The sequence below is a fragment of the Mobula birostris genome, chromosome 23 (genome assembly GCF_030028105.1).
Source record: "Mobula birostris isolate sMobBir1 chromosome 23, sMobBir1.hap1, whole genome shotgun sequence".
Classification (NCBI taxonomy): domain Eukaryota; kingdom Metazoa; phylum Chordata; class Chondrichthyes; order Myliobatiformes; family Myliobatidae; genus Mobula; species Mobula birostris.
The window spans coordinates 41,296,314-41,321,493 of record NC_092392.1 but is presented as its reverse complement, the minus strand read 5'-3'; the positions used below and the strand labels follow the sequence as shown (position 1 = coordinate 41,321,493).

The 25,180-nt window shown below is 40.3% G+C and overlaps 1 protein-coding gene across 13 annotated transcripts in view; it reads right to left on the bottom strand.

Moving 5' to 3' along the window:
- anks1b (ankyrin repeat and sterile alpha motif domain containing 1B) overlaps positions 1-25,180 on the bottom strand; it is an 860,133-nt gene that overhangs the window by 369,609 nt on the left and 465,344 nt on the right. For all 13 annotated transcript variants that reach the window (XM_072241217.1, XM_072241218.1, XM_072241222.1 and 10 more), the window contains one exon: positions 16,644-16,819. In XM_072241217.1, the coding sequence (XP_072097318.1) occupies positions 16,644-16,819 (176 nt within the window). The remainder of the gene's footprint in view (positions 1-16,643; positions 16,820-25,180) is intronic.

Here is a 25,180-nt window from a genome sequence, read left to right as displayed (position 1 = left end):
ATGGCTACAGGCATGGTCTTCAGTCTGTTCCTGCCTGAAATCCTTTGGAACAGCTAAAGGAAAGGAAGTGAAATTCTATTTTAAAATAAATTAATAATGTGAATGCAACAAAGGACAATGATTATATGAGCAGGATCAACAGCATTGCGATGCTCAAAGGAGAGAAGGAAATGAAACATAAACTTAGAAATCAATGTAGCTTTGGAAATAATTGTGAGAATTATTAGTGCATGGTGGATGACTGAAGACAGATTGTCAATATTTCATGCACACACACGTCTGTGTTTAATAGAAAGGCAATATTGAATTCAATATTACAATATAGAGAATTTAGGAAGTCTAAATTTGAAAGACTTCACCACCTGCATTTATTCCTTTTATATAACTTATTGAAATGCCAAGCTATTACAGATGGCAGGCAGGTTCGAAGAGAAGACTGCCATCTGCTGGCCATCCAGCAACACTGGAATTTATTATTTCCACCTTTTTTTACATTACTGATCTCATAAATTGGTAAAATGTTTATTATTGACACTTGTACTAAGGTTTTAAATACCATCCACACAAATCAATTCATTACAACAGTGCACTGAGATACAGTCGTATAAAGTAGAACAACAATAAAGCAAAATAGTGCTACAGTACAGAGAAAGTGCGGTGCAGGTAGACTATAGGTGCAGGGCTGAAATGAGGTAGACTGTGAGTCAAGAGTTCATCTTATTATACTAGGGAACCAGTCAACAGCATTATAACAGCAGGATAGAAGCTGCCCTTGAGCCTGGTGCTATATGCTTTCAAGATTTTTTAAATTTTTTGCCAGATAGGAGGGGGAGGAAGAGAGGATGGGATCTTTGATTACGCTGGCTTCTTTATTGAGGCCGTCAGAAGTATATACTGGGTCCATGGAGTGGAGGCTTGTTTCTCAGCTGCATCGACAACTCTCTTAAGATTCTTGTGGTCGATGGTGAGGATCAGAGGGGAAATGTCAATTTCTTTAGCCTCCTGAGAAAGTAGTGGCACTGGTGAGCTTTCTCAGCTGTGCCATCAATGTGGTTGGACTAAGTCAGGCTATTGGCAATGCTCCAAGTCATAATATGGAATTAGTGTCAACCATCAGCCAGACAAGACAAGGTAGGGGTGGAAGAGCTAAGTAGAATGTCCCGTGTTCTGTATATGCAAGCATGTCAAATCAAGTTAAGTAAAGTTTATTGTCATTTCACTCTATACATGTAAACCTTCAAATGAGACGTTTCTCTCAACCAGAGTTAAAGCATAGAAGTACACATCACACACATACAGTTGCCTACAAAAAGTATTCACCACCTCCCACCCCCTGGATGTTTTCATGTTTTATTGTTTTACAACACTGAATCACAGTGGATTTAATTTGGCTTCTTTGACACTGATCAATAGAAAAAGACTTTCATGTCAAAGTGAAAACAGATCTTGACAAAGTGATTTAAAGTAATTACAGGTATAAAACGCAAAATAATTGATTGCATAAGTATTCACCCCTTCAAGTCAGTATTTAGTAGATGCACCTTTGGCAGCAATTACAGCCTCGAGTCTGTGTGGATAGGTCTCTATCAGCTTTTCACATCTGAACACTGCAACTTTCCCCCATTCTTCTTTATAAAACTGCTCAAGCTCTCTCAGATTACATGGGGATTGTAAGTGAACAGCCCTTTTCAAGTCCAGCCACAAATTCTCAATTGGATTGAGGTCTGGACTCTGACTTGGCCATTCAAGGACATTAACTTTATTGTTTTTAAGCCATTCCTATGTAGTTTTGGCTCTATTGCTGGAAAACAAATCCTCTCCCAAGTCGCAGTTCACTTGCAGTGTGTATCAGGTTTTCCTCCAGGATTTCCTGTATGTTGTTGCATTCATTTTACCTTCTACCTTCATAGCCTGCTGCAGTGAAACATCCCCACATCATGATGCAGCCACCACAATGCATGACGGTAGGGATGGTGTGTTTTTGTTGATGTGCAGTGTTTGGCTTACGCCAAACATAATGTATAGTCTGATGGCCAAAAAGCTCAATTTTGGTTTCATCAGACCATAGAACCTTCTTCAAGCTGACTTCCGAGTCTCCCAGGTCTTCTGGCAAACTCTAGCTGAGATTTCATGTGAGTTTTTTTTCAATAGTGGCTTTCTCTTTGCCTCTCTCCCATAAAGCTGCAAATGGAGAAGCACTCGAGCAACAGTTGTCATATGCGCAGTCTCTCCCATCTCAGCCACTGAAGCTTGTAACTCCTCCAGAGTTGTCAGGCGTCTCCTGGTGGCCTCCTTCACTAGTCCCCTACGGCCTGCTCTAGGCATATTTACAGCTGTGTCATATTCTTTCCATTTCTTGATGATTGACTTAACTGTACTCCAAGGGATATTCGGTGACTTGGAAATTTTCTTGTATCCATCTCCTGAGTGTTCTTTTGTCTTCATGGTGTAGTTTTTGCCAGGATACTGACTCACCAGCAGTTGGAGCTTCCAGATACTACAATCAATTGAAACACCTTGAATGCATATGGTGATCTCCATTTAACTAATTATGTGACTTCTAAAGCCAATTGATGGCACCAGTGATAATTTGATGTGTCATATTAAAGGAGGGTGAATGCTTGAGCAATGAATTATTTTGTGTTTTATATTTGTAATTAATTTAGATCACTTTGTGGAGATCTGTTTTCATTTTGACACAAAGGAATCCTTTTCTGCTGATCAGTGTCAAAAAAGTCAAAATAAATCCACTGTGATTCAATGTTGTAAAACAATAAAACATGAAAACTTCCAAGAAGGGTGAATACTTTCTTTGGTATTGTATAACGCACAATAACTTTGGAAGGTATGGATAAAATCTACAGATGAATTACGCATAACTAAAGTGCATAAATTAAATATTGTAAGGTACAGAACAGGTTATTCCACAGACTTCAATGGAACTGAATTTTGGGTAGAGTACAATGCACTTCTACCTTTATAATGGCTCCTTAGTTGCATAAAACAGGGATGAATTTTAAGGCACTAATATTCTTTCGCAGAAGCACCCATTTTCACGTCCTTTTCAGCTGGACTGAATTAACTTTTGTCAACAACTGAGGAAAAGAATTTGTACGGCTCCCCGAGATCTAATGAAAGGAGAAAGGCTGCACCAGCAAGGGAAAGGTTTCACTCTTACAATATTATTTTCATGGCTTTATCTGTTACAAGTACTTTATTAGCACTGACATTAAAATTTGCTGCCTCAAAAAGGAAACTTTGTTATTGAAAGTAATTGGAACCTAAACCTGGACTAACCAGGTATTGAAAACTCTTGCACACTGAACGAGTAGATAACAATGCTTCTGTTAAAGAAGTGTAAATTATATGCCTACTATTAGTCTGAGATACTTCTGTAAATTGTGAAAGAAAGCGCATAATATTTAAGTATCTTTTATTAAAAGTTGCAACCAGAACTTTCATCAGAAAAATAAATTCAATGCCATACCAATTCTTGACAATACAAGATGCTAATTTCTGGACCTGATGTTTAACCACAAGGATGCACCTCCCTGTAATGGGAAGTACTTACTTTAACAGAGCAGTATTTAATTACCTATTGTACATCTGTTTCCAATGTTATTTGTGCAACATCTTCAGGAGCAACGCCTCTGTAAATAGTTTGATTTGTGCCTTCATCTTAAAGCTCAGATATGTCCACAAAGTTGCTGAAAGTGCAAACTGATAACTACCTTAAGAAAATGAGGCACATGGGACCGTAGTAAGCAAGGCAACCAACACATTATGCAGTTACTTGAAGATTGGAAGAAAATGCAGAGGGACTGAATCGAAATCTAGAATAGTAAAAGAAATAAAGAGAAGAGAGACTTATTGGATTGAGAGAGAGAGAAAGAGAATGTAAAAATGTAAACAGAAGAATATAAAATGGTTATTTTAAAAATCTTTTTATAAACCACTCTTTAGCCAGAGAGTGGTGAATCTGTGGAATTCAGTTGCCACGGGCAGCTGTGGCGGTCAAGTCATTGGGTATATTTAAGGCAGAGGTTGAGAGATTCTTCATTAATCAGGGCATGAAAGGGTACAGGGCATCAAAGGGTACAGGGAGAAGGCAGGAGATTCAGGCCGAGAGGGAAAATGGATCAGCCAAGATGAAATGGCAGAGCAGACACGATGGGTTAAATGGCTTAATTCTGCTCCTATGGTCTTATAGTTTTAAACCTTGAAGTCTGAACAACTGTAATCATTAATTTATCAGGACTTTTGAGGTTGACTTTAGTACTAACAATAATGACATGTATAAAAGGGTATAAATTATTGGCCATAAGTATTCACAGTGCCATTAATTTGTAACCACTTTGGAAGGCCAACAAATTCATGACTTTCAATGAACGCTAATATAGAGATAAAAAAACAAGATGCTATTGTCCCGAACCTAAACACACAATACCACCATTCAGATGACAACCACCCATTTACCCATCACCTGATGTCACTGCATCTATTCTGAATAGGTGTAGATTTAGGCATACTCCTTTTATGTTATTTCAAGTCTATTGTGTACATCTTCATTTGGCAAAATCTCATTGGCTAATAGTAGAAACTACATCAAGTTCCTAACCTTTAAACTCTTTCATTTATGGCCCAGAATAATAACTAAGATGTGGCAGCAAGTGTAGAAATAAATGTGATTTCTCTAGGAGTCAAGGTGCCTTTTGTATTACAGGACTAAAGATGGATATACAGGAACTCCTTTACATTTAATGCCTAAACTTCCAATATTTGCATAAAAATGTATATTTCTTAGAGCAAAGAATGTAGGTCCCACACATCCTGATCTGACAGAGGTTTATAAAGATTATGAGAGGCATAGAGTAGACAGGGGTATCTTTCCCCCAGCGCAGAAACGTCTAATACCAGAGGGCCTGCATTGAAGGTGAGAAGAGGTAGGCTCATAGGGGAAGTGAGGGATAAATTTTTTACTCAGAGAGTGGCGGATGCCTGGAATGTGCTGCCTGGTGTGGTGGTAGAGGCAAGTACATTAGGGGCTTTTAAGAGATGTTTAGATAGACACATGAATATGAGGAAGATGGCGGGGGGGGGGGAGAGATGGACATTGTGTAGGTAGGAGGAATTAGTTTTAGGGGGTTTTTGATTTACTTTTTAACTGGTTCAGCACAACATTGTGGACTGAAGGGCCTGTTCCTGTGCTGTACTGTTCTGTGTTCTATCTACAAGGATTCCTCAGTAACCTAATTTCCCATCCTGTTTTTTTAATCTGCAATCAATAAATATTTTATTGTACATTTTCTGTAATTGATGTCTTTGTTAACGTTTAATTAAAATCATTCATCACATAGCGACGCTCACAGCAGTGGTTACAATACATGAGGTGAGAGTAATGTGTGGCTTGCTCTTTCTATTACCCCAGATGAGGCATAACATGTTTATGACATAACACAGAAATCCATGGTATATTGGTCATTTCAACTTTTCTCCTCACTCCTGAGAAAATTACCACTGAGCTACACAAAAAGGGGAGGTAGTGGGACTCTAAATATATATAACTAGCAGAGTGAACTTGAAGAATTACTGACAACTAATTTATTACCCTAGTCCATTGGATTAGCTGCTGAAAACAGCTCAGCTACTCCAAGCAGCTGTCCTGAAGACAGCGTTGGAAGTCACAGTAGTCTGGCCCATGGGGTTGCCACAGCATAAGTGGATGTTTTTCATAAGTGGGTCCTGCAGTTCCAGCAAATTATTGTCTGCTTTCTACCAAGTGATAAATGGACCTGAGGTCTGGGATGTAGAGAGTTATTAAACGCTTTCCATAATGTGTAATTACAGTTAATTTTCTGAAGATACCTAAGTATCAAAGCATTCTCACCAACCTAACTTTGCCACTGAAAGAATACAAAGCATTGTATGTGCAAAAAACAGGCACTAAGATTTTTAGATAAAATAAAAACTTAACTATTAATAAACTAGACTGTATTATCAAATCAGGGTAACACTTGTTTCGTATGAGAGCAAAGCACATACTGAATTAAATAGTGATCTGTAATCTACACAGCAGCCTATGGTGACTTGCAGGAAGGACATACAACGTTGCAAGAAACTTCTCAACATATTTTTTTTATGATGAATCAGATAAAAGGGAGCCGGGAGATTCAGTTCATATGAACTGATATGAACTCCATCGTTCAGAATGAAAGACTTGCTATTGACCCGGTCTTCTGTGCTGTAATAGTGTGAAGTACAGTCATCACAAATAAATGTATCAACTTAACAATAGGTGAGAGGTGGTTCAGTTGTCCTTGAAAATAAACGCCCACCTATGTGATCCAACTCAGACACGAGAGAAAGCTTTTTATAGACACCCTGGTTAAATATATCCACCAGAAGAACTATTGCAGGCAAAATTAGGATGGAACATAACCAGTTTCTTTTTGTGAGATGAAGTTGAATAGGAAAGGGTTGGAGGAATGGGATTGATAGAATGGTTCTTACAGCTAGTATAGACGATGGATTGAATGGCTTCCTCCTATAAACTACAGAAATGAGATGAAAATATGAGAAAGCCCATTCTTTACAAATTATCTCATTGTGTCTCTTAGTTCATCCACCTGTTATTACATCCTTGTTATTCCCCCTCCCAAAAAAACCTCTTTTACTGCTACATTTTTTTGTAGGGTTGGAAAGCCTGACGGCATGGGAATGTGAGAAAGCATGGGAAGCACAATCACATTTTTGGAGATTCTCTGGAGGTACGCTCCTGAGCTAAGGATCAATCTTCAGTTCCATAAATACCCGCATTCCCATGCCTCTGAAACCAAAGCTGCAAATGCTGGAGGAGTTCAGCAGGTCAGGCAATCTCTATGGAAGTGAATGAACAGTTGTCGTTTCCGGCTGAGACCCTTCTCCAGAACTGGAAGGGAAGAGGGAAGTTGCCCAACTAAAAAGCTGGTGGGGGGGGAGGGGAGTGGTGTTAACTAGACAGTGTTAGGTGAAGCCAGGTGGGTAATAAAGTTAAAGTGCTGGAGAGGAAGGAATCTGATAGGAAAGGATAGTGGACCATAGGAAAAAGGGTAGAAAGATCCGAGGCAGTTGAGAAAAAGTAAGAGGCTAGAGGAGGGAATAGAAGGAGGGGGAGAGGAAGGGAATTTTTTTTTACCTGAAGGTGAAATCGATATTCATGCCATCAGGTTGGAGATGACCCAGATGGAATGCAAGGTGGTGCTTCTTCACCCTGAAGGTGACCTTGTCTTGGCACAAGAGGAAGTCATGGACCGACATGTCAGAACAGGAATGGGAATCGATATTAAACTGTTTGGCTACCAGAAAGTTCTGCTTTTGGCAGATGGGGTGGACTTGTGTGATGAAGCGGTTCCCCAATTTACGAGGGGTTTCTCCAATAGAGAGGAGGCCACATCAGGAGCACCAGACACAATAGACACCCCCAGCAGATTGCTCACCTGGAAGGACCATTTGGGAAGAAGGAAGTGAACAGGCTGGTGGCCGCTTACAGGAATACATTTTGGCCCGAAATGTCGACTGTACTTTTTTCCATAGATGCTGTGTGGCCTGCTAAGTTCCTCCAGCATTTTGTGTGTGTTGCTCGGATTTCCAGCATTTGCAGATTTTCTCTTGTTTGTAGGAGGTGAAGATGTGTTTGGTGGTGGGATCCCTTTGGAGATGGTAGAGGTTGTGGAGAATGATGTGTTGGATGGGGATGCTCATGGGGTAGTAGGGAAGGACAAGAGGAAATCTACCACTGTTAACGTGACAGGAAATGGGGTGAGCGTGTATGTTCGGGAAATGGAAGAGATGCAGTTGAGGGCAGCATCAATTGTGGAGGAGGCAACCACGGTACTTTGCAGAAAGAGGATATCTCTGATGTCCTGGAAAGGAAAACCGCATCCTGGGAACAGGTGTAGCCAAGACAGAACTGAGAAAAGGAAATACATTTTGTTAACACAATACACAGTAGGCATATGTATCACTGTGGATTTCTAGCATCTGCAGAATTTCTGGTGTTTATGATTTGCTGTAAAAGCCTTGATTGCTCATTTTCAGCTGCTAAAGCTTGTGGAAAGCTGGCTGTGTCATTAGGAAGACAGTGAAGCATGAATTTTAAAATATAACTGCGGCAGATGTTATTGCTCCTTTACATGAGCAATGTTTAAAAGGTGGAGAATATAGGGGTATAAACTATGTAAGGCAGATGAGATTGGTACAGTCCTGATGAAGGGTCTCAAGCCGAAACATCGATTGTTTACTCTTTTTCATAGATGCTACTTGTTCCTCCAGCATTTTGTGTGTGATGTTGGAATTGGTATAAATTGGCATCATCGTGAGCCAAAGAGCCTGTTGCTCTTATGTACTGTTCTGTGTTCGAAGTTCATTCTCAGAGTTTTAATAGTTTCACATCCAAGTCACTTCTTAGGCTAAAAAAAACAGGCAAGACTGGTTACCAGGTAAACACAATAGTTATCCCAACAGATTCAAAGAGGACATGCATATTAACGTGTACACAGTAATAATGTATTGAAGGCTTACTGGGTGAAATAATGAGGGCAGTTTGCATGAGCCTGTCTCGTGTTCCTTTGAATTTACAAGACTTTAGGACATCTCATTTATTTGCTTGTGATGATATAATCGTTCAGTAAACATCCTGAGAATTTATTTCCTTTGAAATCGGAACTCACATCAAATAGGACAACAGACAAAATTAGAGATAAATGTTTGGGAGAGAAAACAGGAAGCACTTTTTCTCCTAAAATTTAACAGCCATGTTGAATATCCCCTCTTTGAGGCCTGTCTTGTTCATTAACCCAATAGTCTGGGCCAGTGAATAGTTAATCAAATAGCGAGAAAAATGGGCTTTAAAATAATGAAGGATGAGAAGTCAAGAAGAACTGAAATCAAAAACCAACAGTAGGGTTTGTTAAGCAAAGTATAGATTCGGTAAAATAAGGTCAGGAGGGTCAAGGGAGAGCCATCCAGCCTAATAAAAATACCAGTCCTCCCTCGGTAATGAATGACCAAATGATGGGCATCCTGTACATACAAAGGGATTGTTCAGAGACCAGCAGGACGGATGGGGAATAACTGACTGGGTTTTATTTTCTGCTAGGTGTAAGTAAGGCATTTCCTGTGCCTTCTCTTTCCACCCCCACCTGAGCTGAAACAATCACATACTACAGTGGTATGCAAATGTTTGGGCACCCCAGTCAAAATTTCTGTTACTGTGAATAGTTAAGTGAGTAGAAGATGAACTGATCTCCAAAAGTCATAAAGTTAACGATGAAACATTCTTTTCAACATTTAAGCAAATTAAATGTTACTATTTTTATTAAATGTATTATTTTTGTCTTGTACAATTTTAGAGTAACAAAAAGGAAAGGAGCACCATACAAAACTTTGGGCACCCCAAGAGATTTGAGCTCTCAGATAACTCTTACCAAGGTCTCAGACCTTAATTAGCCTGTTAGGGCTGTTGCTTGTTCACAATCATCGTTAGAAAAGGCCAGGTGATGCAAATTTCAAAGCTTTATAAATACCCTGATTCCTCAAACCTTGTCCCAACAATCAGCAGCCATGGGCACCTCTAAGCAGCTGCCTAGCACTCTGAAAATTAAAATAAATGATGCCCACAAAGCAGGAGAAGGCTATAAGAAGATAGCAAATCATTTTCAGGAAGCCGTTTCCTCAGTTCGTAATGTAATTAAGAAATGACAGTTAACAGGAACGGTGGAGGTCAAGTTGAGGTCTGGAAGACCAAGAAAACTTTCTGAGAGAAATGCTCGTGGGATTGCTAGAAAGGCAAATCAAAACCCCCGTCTGACTGCAAAAGACCTTCAGGAAGATTTAGTAAACTCTGGAGTGATGGTGCACTGTTCTACTGTGCAGCAACACCTGCACAAATATGACCTTCATGGAAGAGTCATCAGAAGAAAACCTTTCCTGCATCCTCACCACAAAATTCAGCATCAGAAGTTTACAAAGGAACATCTAAACAAGCCAGATGCATTTTGGAAACAAGTCCTGTGGACTGATGAAGTTAAGATAGAACTTTTTGGCTACAATGAGCAAAGGTATGTTTGGAGAAAAAAGGGTGTAGAATTTCATGAAAAGAACACCTCTCCAACTGTTAAGCACAGGGGTGAATTGATCATGCTTTGGGCTTGTGTTGCAGCCAGTGGCACGGGGAACATTTCACTGGTAGAGGGAAGAATGAGTTCAATTATATACCAGTAAATTCTGGAAGCAAACATCACACTGTCTGTAAAAAAACTGAAGATGAAAAGAGGATGGCTTCTACAACAAGATAATGATCCTAAACACACCTCAAAATCCATAATGGACTACCTCAAGAGGCGCAAGCTGAAGGTTTTGCCATGGCCCTCACAGTCCCCTGACCTAAACAGCATCGAAAATCTGTGGATAGACCTCAAAAAAGCAGTGCATGCAAGGTGGCCCAAGAATCTCACAGAACTAGAAGCCTTTTGCAAAGAAGAATGGGCGAAAATCCCCCAAACAAGAATTGAAAGACTCTTAGCTGGCTACAGAAAGCGTTTACAAGCTGTGATTCTTGCCAAAGGGGGTGTTACTAAGTACTGACCATGCAGGGTGCCCAAACTTTTGCTTCAAGCCCTTTTCCTTTTTTGTTATTTTGAAACTGCAAAAGGTGGAAATAAAAAAGAAATCTTGCTTAAACTATTAAAGAAATGTGTCACCTTTAACTTTATGCCTTTCGGAAATCAGGTCATCTTTTACTCGCTTAGCTATTCACAGTAACAGAAATTTTGACCAGGGGTGTCCAAACTTTTGCATGCCACTGCACGTTCAGCCAAGCATATATGAGTGAAGTTAAACCTGATTCTGATATGGGTCTCTATTGCGGACTGAGAGTGGGAAGATGGCAGGGAGAGGGAAATCATGGTTGGGAAAAGGGGAATGGAGAGGGGTGGAGCAGGAAGGCACCAGAGAGACATTCTGTAATGATCACCAAACCAATTGTTTGGAATCAAATAACATTACCTGATGTTTCAGAGTGTGGCTGCACCCATACCAATCCCTGCCTCAGCACTCCTTCTCTGCTACCTGTCCCACACCACTCCTGTGGTGCTCCACCCTTGCAATTCCCAACCCTCTTTGCTCCCACCAGAATTACAAACTTGCTCTCCGCTCTGTTAGCAAGTACAGTCCTGTACAATGTATCCAAGTTTGCTGGTTTTAGAGACAACAAAGTTATGAAAAGGACATAAGCTAATAAGAGACATAAGCAGATTAACTGAATGGGTAAAAACTTGGCAGATGAAGTATAATGTGGAAGAATATGAAGTCATCTACCAGTAGAAATCATAGTAAACTAGAGTTTTGTTTTGAAAGCTGAAAATTTGGAATATTGGTATTATGTCCTTGTGCAAAAAAAAAACTTAATATGCAGATGCAATAAAGGGAAGTGTATAGCACTGCATAGTGCTACAAAGAAATTAATCCATATCAGTAAAAAAATTTTGTGGTAATAACCTGGAGCTTTGGTGAGACCACACCTAGTTTCATTAAATTAGGTAGGATCTACTTGCCTTAGAGGCAGCACAACATTCCTGACCCTGGAATTTGGGATAGGCTTGGTATGGAAATTCAGCCTGGAGTTTGTTCTCCGTTCTCTGGAATCAGCAAAGCTCAGACTCTGAGGGATAAGTACTACCAGCTGATCCACAGCCTGATGTTGAAATCTATCAAAGCTAACAAAGATTAAACAGTAAGCAAGTTAATAAAATCGGCAAATGGCCGATACAATTTAATTTGGATACGTCTGAGCAGATACAGGATACAGGAGAAATGATCCTGTCAAGTGCTTGGAAGGATCTGACTAATAATCCAGAGATCGTAAGATTAACAGCACTGCTACAATAAGGGAATCTGAATTCAATTATACATACAAAATGAAAGTGATCACAAAACTGTCAGCACGTTGCAAAAAAAAAGAACGTTTATTGAGGTCCTTTGAGGGAAGGAAGGAAATTTGCTGCTCTGTCTCAGTCCCTCCTACTTCTACAACTCCCGTCCCACCCTCTGATGGAGCCATTAAGTTGTGTTCAGCACAAACAAGGGTCGCTGGAACCCAGTATCCCTAACAGCGATGCTCACGTATGTATCTAGAATTAACGTTTAAGACACGATTGGGTTTTGTGTTATCCGAATCCATTCATACAAGGATTGTGGGTCTCACTGGCAAGGCTACAACCCACCAGCGTTCACCTGTAATTAGTGTGGGAAGTTGCATTTGAGGTAGGGCATCCTCTGTGATCTTACTGAAATTTGCTTGTCAGTGAGGCCCACATCCCTTCTATGAATGGGAAGGAAGAAACAAAACCTAGAGATGTCTTAAACTTATATTCTGGGTATGCAAGCATCACAGTGGGTATCAGCCATCCTTGGACTGGAAACAACTGAATGGATCCGTTAGAGGGTGGAACTGGACATACTTTGAGGCACAGTCATTGGGTTGAATATAATACTTCCTCAGTCCTGAAGAAGGGTCTCGTTGAAACGTTGACTGTATACTCTTTTTCATAGATGCTGCCTGACCTGCTGAGATCCTCCAGCGTTTTGTGAGTGTTGAATCGGATTTCCAGCATCTGCAGACTTTCTCCTGTTTGTATAATACACCAGCTCTCTTCCCCTATGTTGCATATAACTGCCAGTCAGTAGTAATAACTGCATGTACAGCAATGACTTAACATTCTGCTCAAATGAAATAGGAGAAAAAATGGATTTGTCAATGGACACAAATTTCAAGTGCAGAATGGAAGGTCCTGCCTGTACTATATAAGTTGTTTATTTCAAACATACAGCAGAACAGTGCAATACAGGAACAGAACCTTCAGTCCATGACGTTGTAGCAAGCTGATTATACTGATAATACCTGATGAAGGATCAGCTCGAAATGTCAGCTCTTTATTCTTCTCCATTGATGCTGCCTGACCTGCTGAGTTCCTCCAGCATTTTGTCTGTGGGTTTCCAGCATCTGCAGAATCTTGTGTTTTCGGAAGCCACTATGCCACCATTGTGCCAATCAGACATGTACCAAAGTAAACTGTGATATTAATATTTCGTATTCAATTTTGTTAACAGGAATCACAATATTGTTTCTACCTCTAAACACAAGGTGGCAACCTGGAGTAGATTTCAGAATCTCTTCATAATCTTGTCATTTATTACCTCAGGGATAGTGGATAAGCAACTTACTGGTACATTTCACCAGATGTCATTTCCTGACCACAACAAAATTATGTCCTGTGTTGTACCTCAGTAATGGAAACTTCAGATATTAATATATCACTAAAAAAAATCTGTCAACATGTATCATGCAAGCCATACCAATATCAAATACTTTTTGTTATTATTATTATTATTGTATGAGCCATGTAATTTTTTCTTCTAAAAAGTAATTTAAATGAATTGTTTTATTGAAGATCTCAGCCTGTTTCTAAGCCTGGGCCTTGAGAAGATATTTGCCCCCCGGACAACCACTGTACAGAACCTCACAGGTAACATCTATTCTGGATAAATTAATGGGACTGAAAGAAAATAAATTCTTGGGAATAGATTACCTTCATTCCAAGCCTTTGAAAGAGATGGTAGATGTACAAACTATTGTCATCCAAAATTCCATTCCCATAGACAGGAAGATAAAGATTGTAAGGCCACTACTGAAGAAAAGTGACAGAAGGTAAATGTAGAACTAGACTGCAGGGCCTGATGTCATCTTCAGGGAAATTGGTGGTTCCTATAGTTAGGGGAACGGTAATGACACACAGAAAAAATAGTAATAGGTTTGGGCAGTGGCAACATAGATTTCAAAAGAGGAAATCTTTGATTTGTGTAGATAGGTACATGTGTAAAAGGACCTATTTCTCTGCTCTATTGGCACTACAGCTCTAAATCTGCTTTTGAGGCTACAGACATTACAGTATGGGGGAAATGGTTCATTTGGACTTTCAATAAGGTCCCAAACCAAAGGTTATTAAATATAATTATGGAACACATGATCTAATGTGAATTGATAGAAGTGTAAACATAACAATACATGAACACAAGGCATTGATAATATTTAGATTGATAATATTGATAATACCACATTTAGAACATTGTTAACAGGTCTGCTGTTCTACCCAAGTGATGGATGACATAGATTAGAGGAAGTGCAACAAAGCTGCACCAGAATGGTTCTTCAGATGGAAGGATTTACTTCTGAGGCGACTCTTGTGTCTGTGCGCAACCGCATATCGATTATATAAAGGCACACACGCGGGAGATGGCTTTAACTGGTGTATTCATATTGTAGTGAGAGAACAAGAGAACAATGTGCATACATAGGCAACAGCGCATCTGCAGACAACAGATCCATATGTACCCCGGGGAGCGGGGAGGAGGGGGGGGGGAGTCATTGCTCTAAAAAAAGTAGTTTCATACATTACAGGGACATTAAGTAGAATTGGCCTGTACAGTTTAGAAAAATGGGCAGTGATTACACTGAAACAGATGAACTTTCTACAGGACTTGATAAATTCAATGCAGGAATGAGGCTTCCTTAGGTTTGGGTATCCAGAACCCATGGTGATATGTTTAAAGGGGTCAGTTATTGCAGACCAAATGAGAAGAAATTTCTTCACTCTGAAGAGAGTGAATATTCAGTCAGTGCTGTTGTGGTTGCTGTTGAGTATTCATATTTTAGTTAGCATGTAAAACAAGGGATGTGGGGTTATAGCAGAAGAGTAAAGGGTTAGCCTTGATTTCTTTGATAATGGAGCAGGTCTAAGGGGTGAAATAATTGTTTTGTACTGCTAATTCTTATACACTCCGTGGCCAGTTTATTAGGTACCTCCTGTACCCAATAAAGTGGCCACTGATTGCATGTTCATGATCTTCTGCTGGTGTAAGTCCATCCTCTTCAAGATTCGACATGTTGTGCATTCAGGAATGCTTTCCTGCACACCGTTATCGTTATGTGTGGTTTTTGAGTTACCGTCACCTTCCTGTCAGCTTGAACCAGTCTGGCCATTCTCCTCTGACCTCTCTCATTTTGCCCACAGAACTGACACTCACTGGATATTTTTTTTTTGCACTCTTCTCTGTAAACACTGGAGACCGTTGTTGAAAGTCCTAGGAGATGAGCAGTTTCTGAGATACACAAACCACCTGCCTGGCATTAACAATCACTCCACAGTCAAAGTCACTTGGGTTACATTTCTTCGTCATTCTGATGTTTGCTCTTAACAACAACTGAACCTCTTGCATGTACCTATAGATTGAGTTGCTGCCACATGATTGGCTGATTAGATATTTGCATTAATGAGCAGGTGTCAGGTGTATCTAATAAAGTAGCCGCTGAGTGTAGATTAGACCATTTTTCAGAATGTCCAAATATTTAAATCAAACTACCTGCAATTTGTAAAATGCTCTATGGAATTTGCATGATCACAAGTTGAAATGGAGACTTCGACTCAGAAAGTGGAGTTCTAAAACTTCCTATTTTTTATCTCAAAATATTTTCCAACAAAGCAGATAGCAATTCTTTTAAGTATGTAGGCCAGCAATTATTCTTATTTTAAAAAACCATAAAGCATTCACAGATTAAGATTAACTATTCAGGATTATCAGGACCATTCTCCTAATATTGCCAGAGCTTTGCACTTAAGGTATCTCAAAAGATTATCTCAAAACGTCCAGTTTTTTTTAAGCTTTTGCTGGACATCTCAAGAGACCTATCATTTTAAAACGTAGAACAAATGTCTAGACTACACACACATTTCACTGTAATCCCAGCGTCAGCCTGAAATGTACCCAGTTCTCAGTGATATATTTCCTCGCTGGGCCAAGATCCCAGAGCTTTACTGTCTCCCTCCACTTCTAAAATCCATCAGATTTTCAAGATTCCATTCTGACGTTACACAAACCTCAGTCCCAATAATATTCATAAGAAAGTTGCTATTTTCTGAACGCAGCACACAGACTTACATAAGACATTGTTCAGTGAACATATGTGCCAAAATTCTGTAACACAACTCCAATAAGCACTGACCACGGGCCTATGAATCAAAATCAAAATACTATGGATGCTGGAAATCTGACGTGAGAAGCTAATTGCTTTAGATAACAGTCAGATAACAATTTGTGGAAAGAGGAAAAACGTGAATGTTTCAAGCTGTTGACACTTATCAGAGCGGCTCTGATTATACACCATTGGGCTGGAATGTGAATTATTTCTCCTCTCTATAGTAGAGGCCAGACCTGCTAAGTTTTTGAGATATTTTCTGTTTTGTATCTGGAGATATGAGTGACGGCTATATTCATAGCATTTTCCATAAGTGGTCATTCCAAACCTCAGTATGCTATAAAATGCTACTTAATCAAAATATGATATTAATATCAATATTATTTATTTTAAGAGCTTGTCTTAAGAAGTTAGGAATTCATGAATCACCTTACTTAATTAAGGCCATAATTCTCAGATCCAGAAAGACTAAGAATTACTCTGATGCAGAGTTTAACTCATAAAACCTCAAAAAGAACTAAGAATTAACACGTTATATTCCCTCTGGGATATCTGTTCCTTGTTCAGCACTAACCTTGGAATGTTTAGGCTGGCTTTCACACTTTGCAGAGTCATCATCAGATATCTTTACACTGGTGAAACTGTCTATTGAACATGAAGAAATTGCTTGGCACAAGTCATCAAAATCCTTATCGCGGCTCTCTCTGATTTCCAGCAGAAGCTTTGATAGCTCCCCAGGTAGTGCCTCACCTGCCAACAAAAAATGCTCAATTATTCCAATGAAAGTGAAAATGTTCAACACTTTAATAGATAAGCAAGCTTTACAAATTCTTTTGATATTAAAGTTCATAAGGAATTATGCTTATAGTTAAGTTGAAATGGGAAAGACTTAAATATCATATTATACCCAGAAAATATATACTTCGTTTGATAACTTAAGATAATGCGCCTCAGCACAGTGCATGACTTGCAGTCCTGAATCAGCTCAGCTGCTATTTAAATCCCTGATAACTCGAGACACAATAGTCACAAAAGCCTACTTTATCCGGCATTGATTAGTATTACTGCAAAGCAATTGAATTAGTAAAGCTAAAGTGAAGTTCACACAAATAAGATTTACTGTGATGCTACTGTCTTGTAGGAGATATTTTTGTTTCAATTCAGAACTATTTGACTTTTACAACATCTCAAAGCACACTGTCCTTGACAAATGAGTTAGCCATGACATGACATTCTTCACCAAGCTGCAGTTTGGACGTTAACAAGCACACTGACACCTCTTTGAGGCTGAGCAGAGAAGATCAGCTACTTTTAAAATTTATCTGTGTAGAAAATTTTCACGCATTCTTTAGTCTGTTTATTGAGGTGCAAGGATCTTATAAACTATACAGAATCCAAAGTTCTCACCCAAAGGGAGTAATACTTTAGGGCAGTCGTTCCAAACATTGGCAGGGCAAGAGATTGGTGAGGCAATTGAGCTTAAATGTCCACAATGTAAAAATCAATAAAAGCACAATTGGTGCTGTAGTTGTCTAAACCACAGGGCTGCCAGCAGTCTCAGGGAATCCTTGAATCAACCACAACTGCTTAGAAAGAGCAGCTAATGTCATTTATGGGGAGCTAATGTAAAGAGTGCAACTTGCATTCAAAAAGCTTTGCAACTGTTAAAAAATCTTAGGAGCAAGTAAGAATGAAAATGGTAAGTCAGACTGGAGCTTTAACAGAGACATGATTTTTTTTGCAGGAGAAGAACAAAAAAATTTGTGGGTTGTGTGATTAAAAAGCAGCTTCAATTTTTCAGCCGCTTTGCTGATGACAATGTCAACAAATGAGTTAGCCAATTCTAGACTGTGCTGGATTCACAGAACCCACTTTGGCAGCAAGTAGAGTACAATTGAACTTGCAGAGCAGATGTCTGTCTGCACATGATCGTACTCTGTCATTGTCAAAGCACAACAGTGGATCTTGTGTAGGACTGACCCTCCCCACAGTGTGCAAAAGTCTGCTAATAGCACAGGAAGGCCATCAATTGGCAGGGAGACAGACCCTAATATTTGTCGCTAGCTTCAGAAGATGAAAAAAGAAGAGGAGAAGCAACTGATGCATGTTATGGGATTTGCAACCAAGTGGATTATCACTGGTTACAATTAATGCTGAGAACTAAACCTGAACAACAGTCCTATACACTAAAACTTTTATTTCTAAGACTAAACCTACAGTTTTACAAAAATGATATGACAAGGAGTAAATAACTTATTTACTTTTTGTTTAGTACAATAAATATGTCATGCCATAACCTAATTGTTTCTCACACAGTAACTTCAAATAAGCTGAAAAGCAAGAAGCGATGACCCAGTTCTATGGAAGACATTATATTAATGCAGTTGCTTTGTCTTTTCTTTACATTCACGAGCAATCTAGTGGTAGGCCAGCAGTCATCAATAATGTACGGTGGTCTGGATTGTTTCTTTACATCCTCAAGACTCTGTAAGATTATTGCCTGGGAACTCATCCCAATCAACAATAACTACAGCCAATAAAAGAAACAGCCTTTGCATTGGAAATTAATTCCATTAAATTCTGCATTGTCAGACCGTTTGTTAGTCCATGTAGCATTACCTGCTGGGAAAGAATTCTTAACTATATATATATTAACTATATAGTCATAGTCATACTTTATTGATCCCGGGGGAAATTGGTTTATAAATTATGAACTATATATAGGACTCCATCTCATGTTCTTGATAGTTATTGCTTGCTTGCTTGTTTGTTTGTTTGTTTATTATTATTATTATTATTTTGTATTTGCATAGTTTGTTGTCTTTTCCACACTGGTTGAACGCCCAAGTCGGTGCAGTCTTTCATTGATTCTATGGGTTTTTTCAGTATGCTTGCAAGAAGATGAATCTCAGGGTTGTATATGGTGACATATATGTACTTCGATAATAAATTTACTTTGGGCTTTGATTTGGGGGCCTGTTTGTCATAATTCCCACTCTGTTAAAATCTATACTTATTCTTCTTAAGGTCTCAGAGGAAGTCGGATAAACAGAAAATATCTCCAATTATTGCATTAAAACCGCAGAATGAATTGTAAATGTACATTATATCATATATGCTCAGCAGTGAATTCCCGTGAGTATTTTAACTTCAAAGATCAGACTACTTATGTAATGTGGTCAAATGTCATTATTCATGATACGCATCACTGACCCTGCATTCAGTTTCTACATCACAGTCAGTTTTACTGTGCTGTCCTCACCACAGTGCTTTTGTATCTTGAAAATATGGCTGGGTGGATATATCCACCATGTGTGTTGGGAATGACTGGGAAATGTATACTTGTAGACACTCCTATGAACTACTTAACACGGATAAAGCAATAAGTGAAGACTATCGACCCTTTTAGTTTGAACATTATGAAGTTTGAAAGCAAGTTTAAGAATTGGATTATAATCTGCTATTGGAGACTAACACTTCTCATACAATAAAATCAAAAGCTGACATGCCAACTGACAGTTGTAATAAGAGCTGCTGAAAAATGTTGCATTGTAGAAATATTTAGACATATGCTATAAGACCATGAGACATAGGAGCAGAATTGGTCATTCAGCCCATCAAATCTGCTCTGCCATTCCATCATGGTTGATTTATTATTCCTCTCAACCCTATTCTCCTGACTTCTCCACATAATCTTTGACCTAATTAGTCAAGAACATATAAACATCCACTTTAAATATACTCAATGACTTGGCCTCCATAGCCACCCATGGCAACGAATTCCACAGATTCACCACCTTCTGGCTAAAGAAATTCCTCCTTATCTCTGTTCAAAAGGGACATCCTCTATTCTGAGGCTGTCCTCTCTGGTTCGAGACTCACCTACTACAGAAATATCCTCTTCCCATCCACTCTACCTAAGCCTTTCAATATTCAATAGGTTTCAGTAAGGTCGGCCCTTATTCCTTTAAACTCCAGCAAGTACAGACCCAGAGCCATCAAACGCTCCTTATACATTAACTCTTTCATTCACTCAATCACTCTCATGAACCTTCTCTGGATCCACTCCAATGCCAGCACATCATTCCTTAGATAAGGGTCCTAAAACTGCTCACAATACTCCAAGTGCAATTCTTTATAAAGCCTCAGCATTATGTCCTTGCTGTTATATTCTAGTCCTCTCAAAATGAATACTAACATTACATTTGCCTTCCTTACCACTGACTGAACCTGCAAGTTAACTTTTGTTAACCAAGTGCTCAAGGACTCCCAAATCCCTTTGCATCTCTAATTTTTGGATTTTTCTCTGTTTCGAAAATGTTCTATATCTTTATTCTGGCTACCAAAGTGCATGACCATACACTTCCCTACATTATATTCTATCTGCCACCTCTTTGACCATGCTCCCAATCTGTCAGACCATCTGCTTCCTCAGCACTACCTACCCTTCCACCTATCTTTGTACTGTCTGCAAACAAAGCCTTCAACTTCATCCTCCAAATCACTGACATATCAAGTGCAAAAAAAGCAGTCCCAATATCAACCCCTGCAAAACACCACTAATCATTGGCAGCCAACCAGAATAGGCCCCTTTTATTCCCATGCTTTGCCTCCTGCCAGTCAGCCTAATCTTCTGTCCATGCTAGTATCTTTCCTGTAATACCATGGGCTCCTATCTTGTTAAGCAGCCTCACGTATGGCACTTTCTCAAAGGCCTTCAGAAAATCCAAGTAAATAACAACCACTGACTCCTTTTTTGTCAATCCTGTCTGGTATTTCCTCAAAGAATTCCAATGGATTTGTCAGGCAAAATTTCCCCTTTAGGAAACCATACTGACTTTGGCCTGTTTTACCATGTGACTCTAAGTACCCCAAAGCCTCATCCTTACTAATGGACTCAACATCTTTCCACCCACTGAAGTCAGGCTAACTGGTGTATAATTTCAAACAACAGGAATTCTGCAGATGCTGGAAATTCAAGCGACACACATCAAAGTTGCTGGTGAACGCAGCAGGCCAGGCAGCATCTGTAGGAAGAGGTGCAGTCGACGTTTCAGGCCGAGACCCTTCATCAGGACTAACTGAAGGAAGAGTGAGTAAGGGGTTTGAAAGTTGGAGGGGGAGGGGAAGATCCAAAATCTTCCTTCAGTTCCTTCCTTCATCTTCAAGGGAGAAGACAGGAGGGGGAGGGATGGAGCCAAGAGCTGGACAGGTGATTGGCAAAAGGGATATGAGAGGATCATGGGACAGGAGGTCTGGGAAGAAAGACAAGGGGGGGGGACCCAGAGGATGGGCAAGAGGTATATTCAGAGGGACAGAGGGAGAAAAAGGAGAGTGAGAGAAAGAATGTGTGCATAAAAATAAGTAACAGATGGGGTACGAGGGGGAGGTGGGGTCTAGCGGAAGTTAGAGAAGTCGATGTTCATGCCATCAGGTTGGAGGCTACCCAGACGGAATATAAGGTGTTGTTCCTCCAACCTGAGTGTGGCTTCATCTTTACAGTAGAGGAGGCCGTGGATAGACATGTCAGAATGGGAATGGGATGTGGAATTAAAATGTGTGGCCACTGGGAGATCCTGCTTTCTCTGGCGGACAGAGCGTAGATGTTCAGCAAAGCGGTCTCCCAGTCTGCGTCGGGTCTTGCCAATATATAAAAGGCCACATCGGGAGCACCGGACGCAGTATATCACCCCAGTCGACTCACAGGTGAAGTGTTGCCTCACCTGGAAGGACTGTTTGGGGCCCTGAATGGTGGTAAGGGAGGAAGTGTAAGGGCATGTGTAGCACTTGTTCCGCTTACACGGATAAGTGCCAGGAGGGAGATCAGTGGGGAGGGATGGGGGGGACGAATGGACAAGGGAGTTGTGTAGGGAGTGATCCCTGCGGAATGCAGAGAGAGGCGGGGAGGGAAAGATGTGCTTAGTGGTGTATAATTTCCTTTCTTCTGCCTCCTTCTCTTTTAAAAGAGTGGACTTATATTCGTAATTTTCTAGTTAGACACATTCGAGAACCTAGTGATTCCTAAAAGATCATTAATAGTGCCTCCAAAATCTCTTCAGTTTCTTCTTTCAAAACCATGGGGTGTAGTCCATCGGGTGCAGGTGACTTATCTACTTTCAGACCTTTCAGCTTCCCAGGCACCTCCTCCTTAGTAACAGCAACTGCATCCATTCTGCCCCTTGATACTCTCAAATTTCTGGCATAGTGCCAGTATCTTTCACAATGAAGACTGATAAAAAATATATCAGAATCAGAATCAGGTTTAACATCACTGGCATATGTCCTGAAATTTGTTAACTTAGCAGCAGCAGCAGCAGCAGTACAATGCAATACATAAAAATAGGAAAAACAGAATTAGATTTTTAAAAAAAAATATATATACACACATACATCAAATACTTAAATAAATAGTACAAAAATAGAAATAATAAAGTAGTGAGGTTGTGTTCATGGGTTCAATGTCCATCCAGAAAATGGATGGCAGAAGGGAAAAAGCTGTCCCTGATGTGTTGGGTGTGTGCACTCACGCTTCAGTATCTTCTTCCTGATAGAAGCAATGAGAACAAGGCATGATGGGAGTCCTTATTGATGGACTCTGCCTTTTTGAAGATGTCCTGGATATTACAGAGGCGAGTGCCCAAGATGGAGCTAAGTTCGCAACTCTCTGCAGCTTACTTCAATCCTGTGCCGTGGCCCCCCTCTACATATCATGGTAATGCAGCCAGTTAGAATGCTCTCCACGCTAGACCTGTAGAAAATGGCAAGTGTTCTTGGTGACATATCAAATCTCCTCAAGCTCCTAACGAAAAATAGTCACTATCTGGCATCTCCAGCGGGATCCCACCACCAAGCACATCTTTCCCTCCCCCAACTTTCCGCTTTCCACAGGGATCGCTTTCTACACAACCCCCATATCTATTCATCCCTCCCCACTAACCCCCATATCTATTCATCCCTCCCCACTGACCTCCATTCTGAGATCAGTGCAAACAAAACGTGCTACACCTGCCCCTACACCTCCTTCCTCACAACCATTCAGGGACCCAAACAGTCCTTCCAGGTGAGGCAACACTTCACCTGCGAACCTGTTGGGGTCATCTACTGTATCCAGTGCTCCCAGTGTGGCCCTCTTGTATATCAGTGAGACCCGACATAGATTGGGAGACCATTTCACCGAGCACCTACACTCCCTCCGTCAGAAAAAGCGGGATCTCACGGAGGCCACCCATTTCAATTCTACTCCCCATTCCCATTCCGACATGTCACTCTGTAGCCTCCCCTTCTGCCTCAATCAAGCCACACTTAGTTTGGAGGAGCCAACACCTATATTCTGTCAATAGCCTCCAACCTGATGGTATGAACTTCAATTTCTCAAACTTCAGGTAATTGACCACCTCCCCCCCATCACTTCACCATTCCCATTCCTGTTCCCATTTCCATCTCATCTCCTTACCTGCCCATCACCTCCCTCTGGTGCTCCTCTCCTTCCCTTTTTTCCATGGTCTTCTACCCTCTCCTATAAGAATCCCCCTTCTCCAGCCCTTTATCTCTTTCACCAATCAACTTCCCAGCTCTTTACTTCGCCACTCCCCCTCTCCCAGATTTCATCTATCACCTACCATTTTGTACTTCTCCCTCCTCTCCCCTCACTTTCTTGCTCTAGCTTCTCATCTTTTTTTTTCCCTAGTGCTGGATGAAGGGTCTCGGCCCAAAAATGTCAACTGTTTATTTTTTTCCATAGATGTTGCCTCGCCTGCTGAGTTCCTCCAGCATTTTGTGTGTGTAGCTTGGATTTCCAGCATCTGCAAATTTCCTCATCTTTATAGCCACTGCTCTGCCATCTTTGTAGCTGCATGAACATGTTGGGTTCAGGTTAGATCATCAGAGACACAGACACCCACGAACTTGAAACTGCTCACTTTTTCCATGTCTGGTCCCTCTATCAGAACTGGTGTGTGTTCCCTCATCTTACCCTTTCTGAAAACCACAATCTGTTCTTAGGTCTTACTGACATTGAGTGCAAGGTAGTGGCTGTGACAACACTCAACTAGCTGATATATCTCACTCCTGCATGCCCTCTCATCATTATCTGAAATTCTGCCAACATTGGTTGCATCATCAGCAAAATTCATAGACGGCATTTGAGCTGTGCCTCACCCACACAATCATGAATGTTGAGAGAGTAGAGCAGTGGCTAAGCACACATCCCTGAGATGCACCAGAGTTGATTGTCAGTGAAGTGGAGATGTTATTTCCAATCCACACAGATTGTGGTCCTCTGGTTAGGAAGTCAAGGATCCAGTTACAGAGGAAGGTACAGAAGTAGAGGTTCTGGAGCTTTTAGATCAGAACTGTAGGAATGATTGTGTTAAATGCTGAGCTGCTGTCAATAAACAGCATCCTGGCATAGGTATTAGTATTTTCCAGGTATCAAGGCCACCTGAAGAGCCAATGAGATCACATCCACAGTAGACATACAATGCCTTTGAACACTCACGCCAGTTGGTTGGCACAGGTTTTCAGAGCTGTACCAGATACTCCATCAGGACATGTTGAACTTGTTAAGTTTGTCTGCCATTTCTTTATCCCCCATTATTACCTCTCCAGTGTCATTTTCCAGTAGTGTGATATATACTCCTGCCTCTCTTTTACTTTTTATATCTGGAAAAAAACTTTTGGTATCCTCTTTTATATTACTGGCAAGCTTCCCTTCATTTTTGTCATACCTCTCCATATGGCTTTTTAGCTGCCTTCTGTTTTTCTTTAAAAGTTTCCCAATCATCTAACTTCCCACTAATTTTTGCTATGTTATATGCCCTCTCTTTTGCGTTTATGCTGTCTTTGATTTCCTTTGCCAGCCACAGTTACATTATCCTGCCTTTAGAATACTTCCTCATCTTTGGGTTGTATTTATCTTGCATTTTCTACATTACTTCCAGAAACTTCAGCCATTGCTGTTCTGCCATCATTCCTGGTAGTGTCCCTTCCAAACAACTTTGGCCAGCACCTCTCTCATACATATTTAATTCACTGTACTTCACTGTAATACTGATGTGTTATTTTTATCTTTCCCCTCTCAAATTGCAGGGTGAATTCTTTCACATTATGATC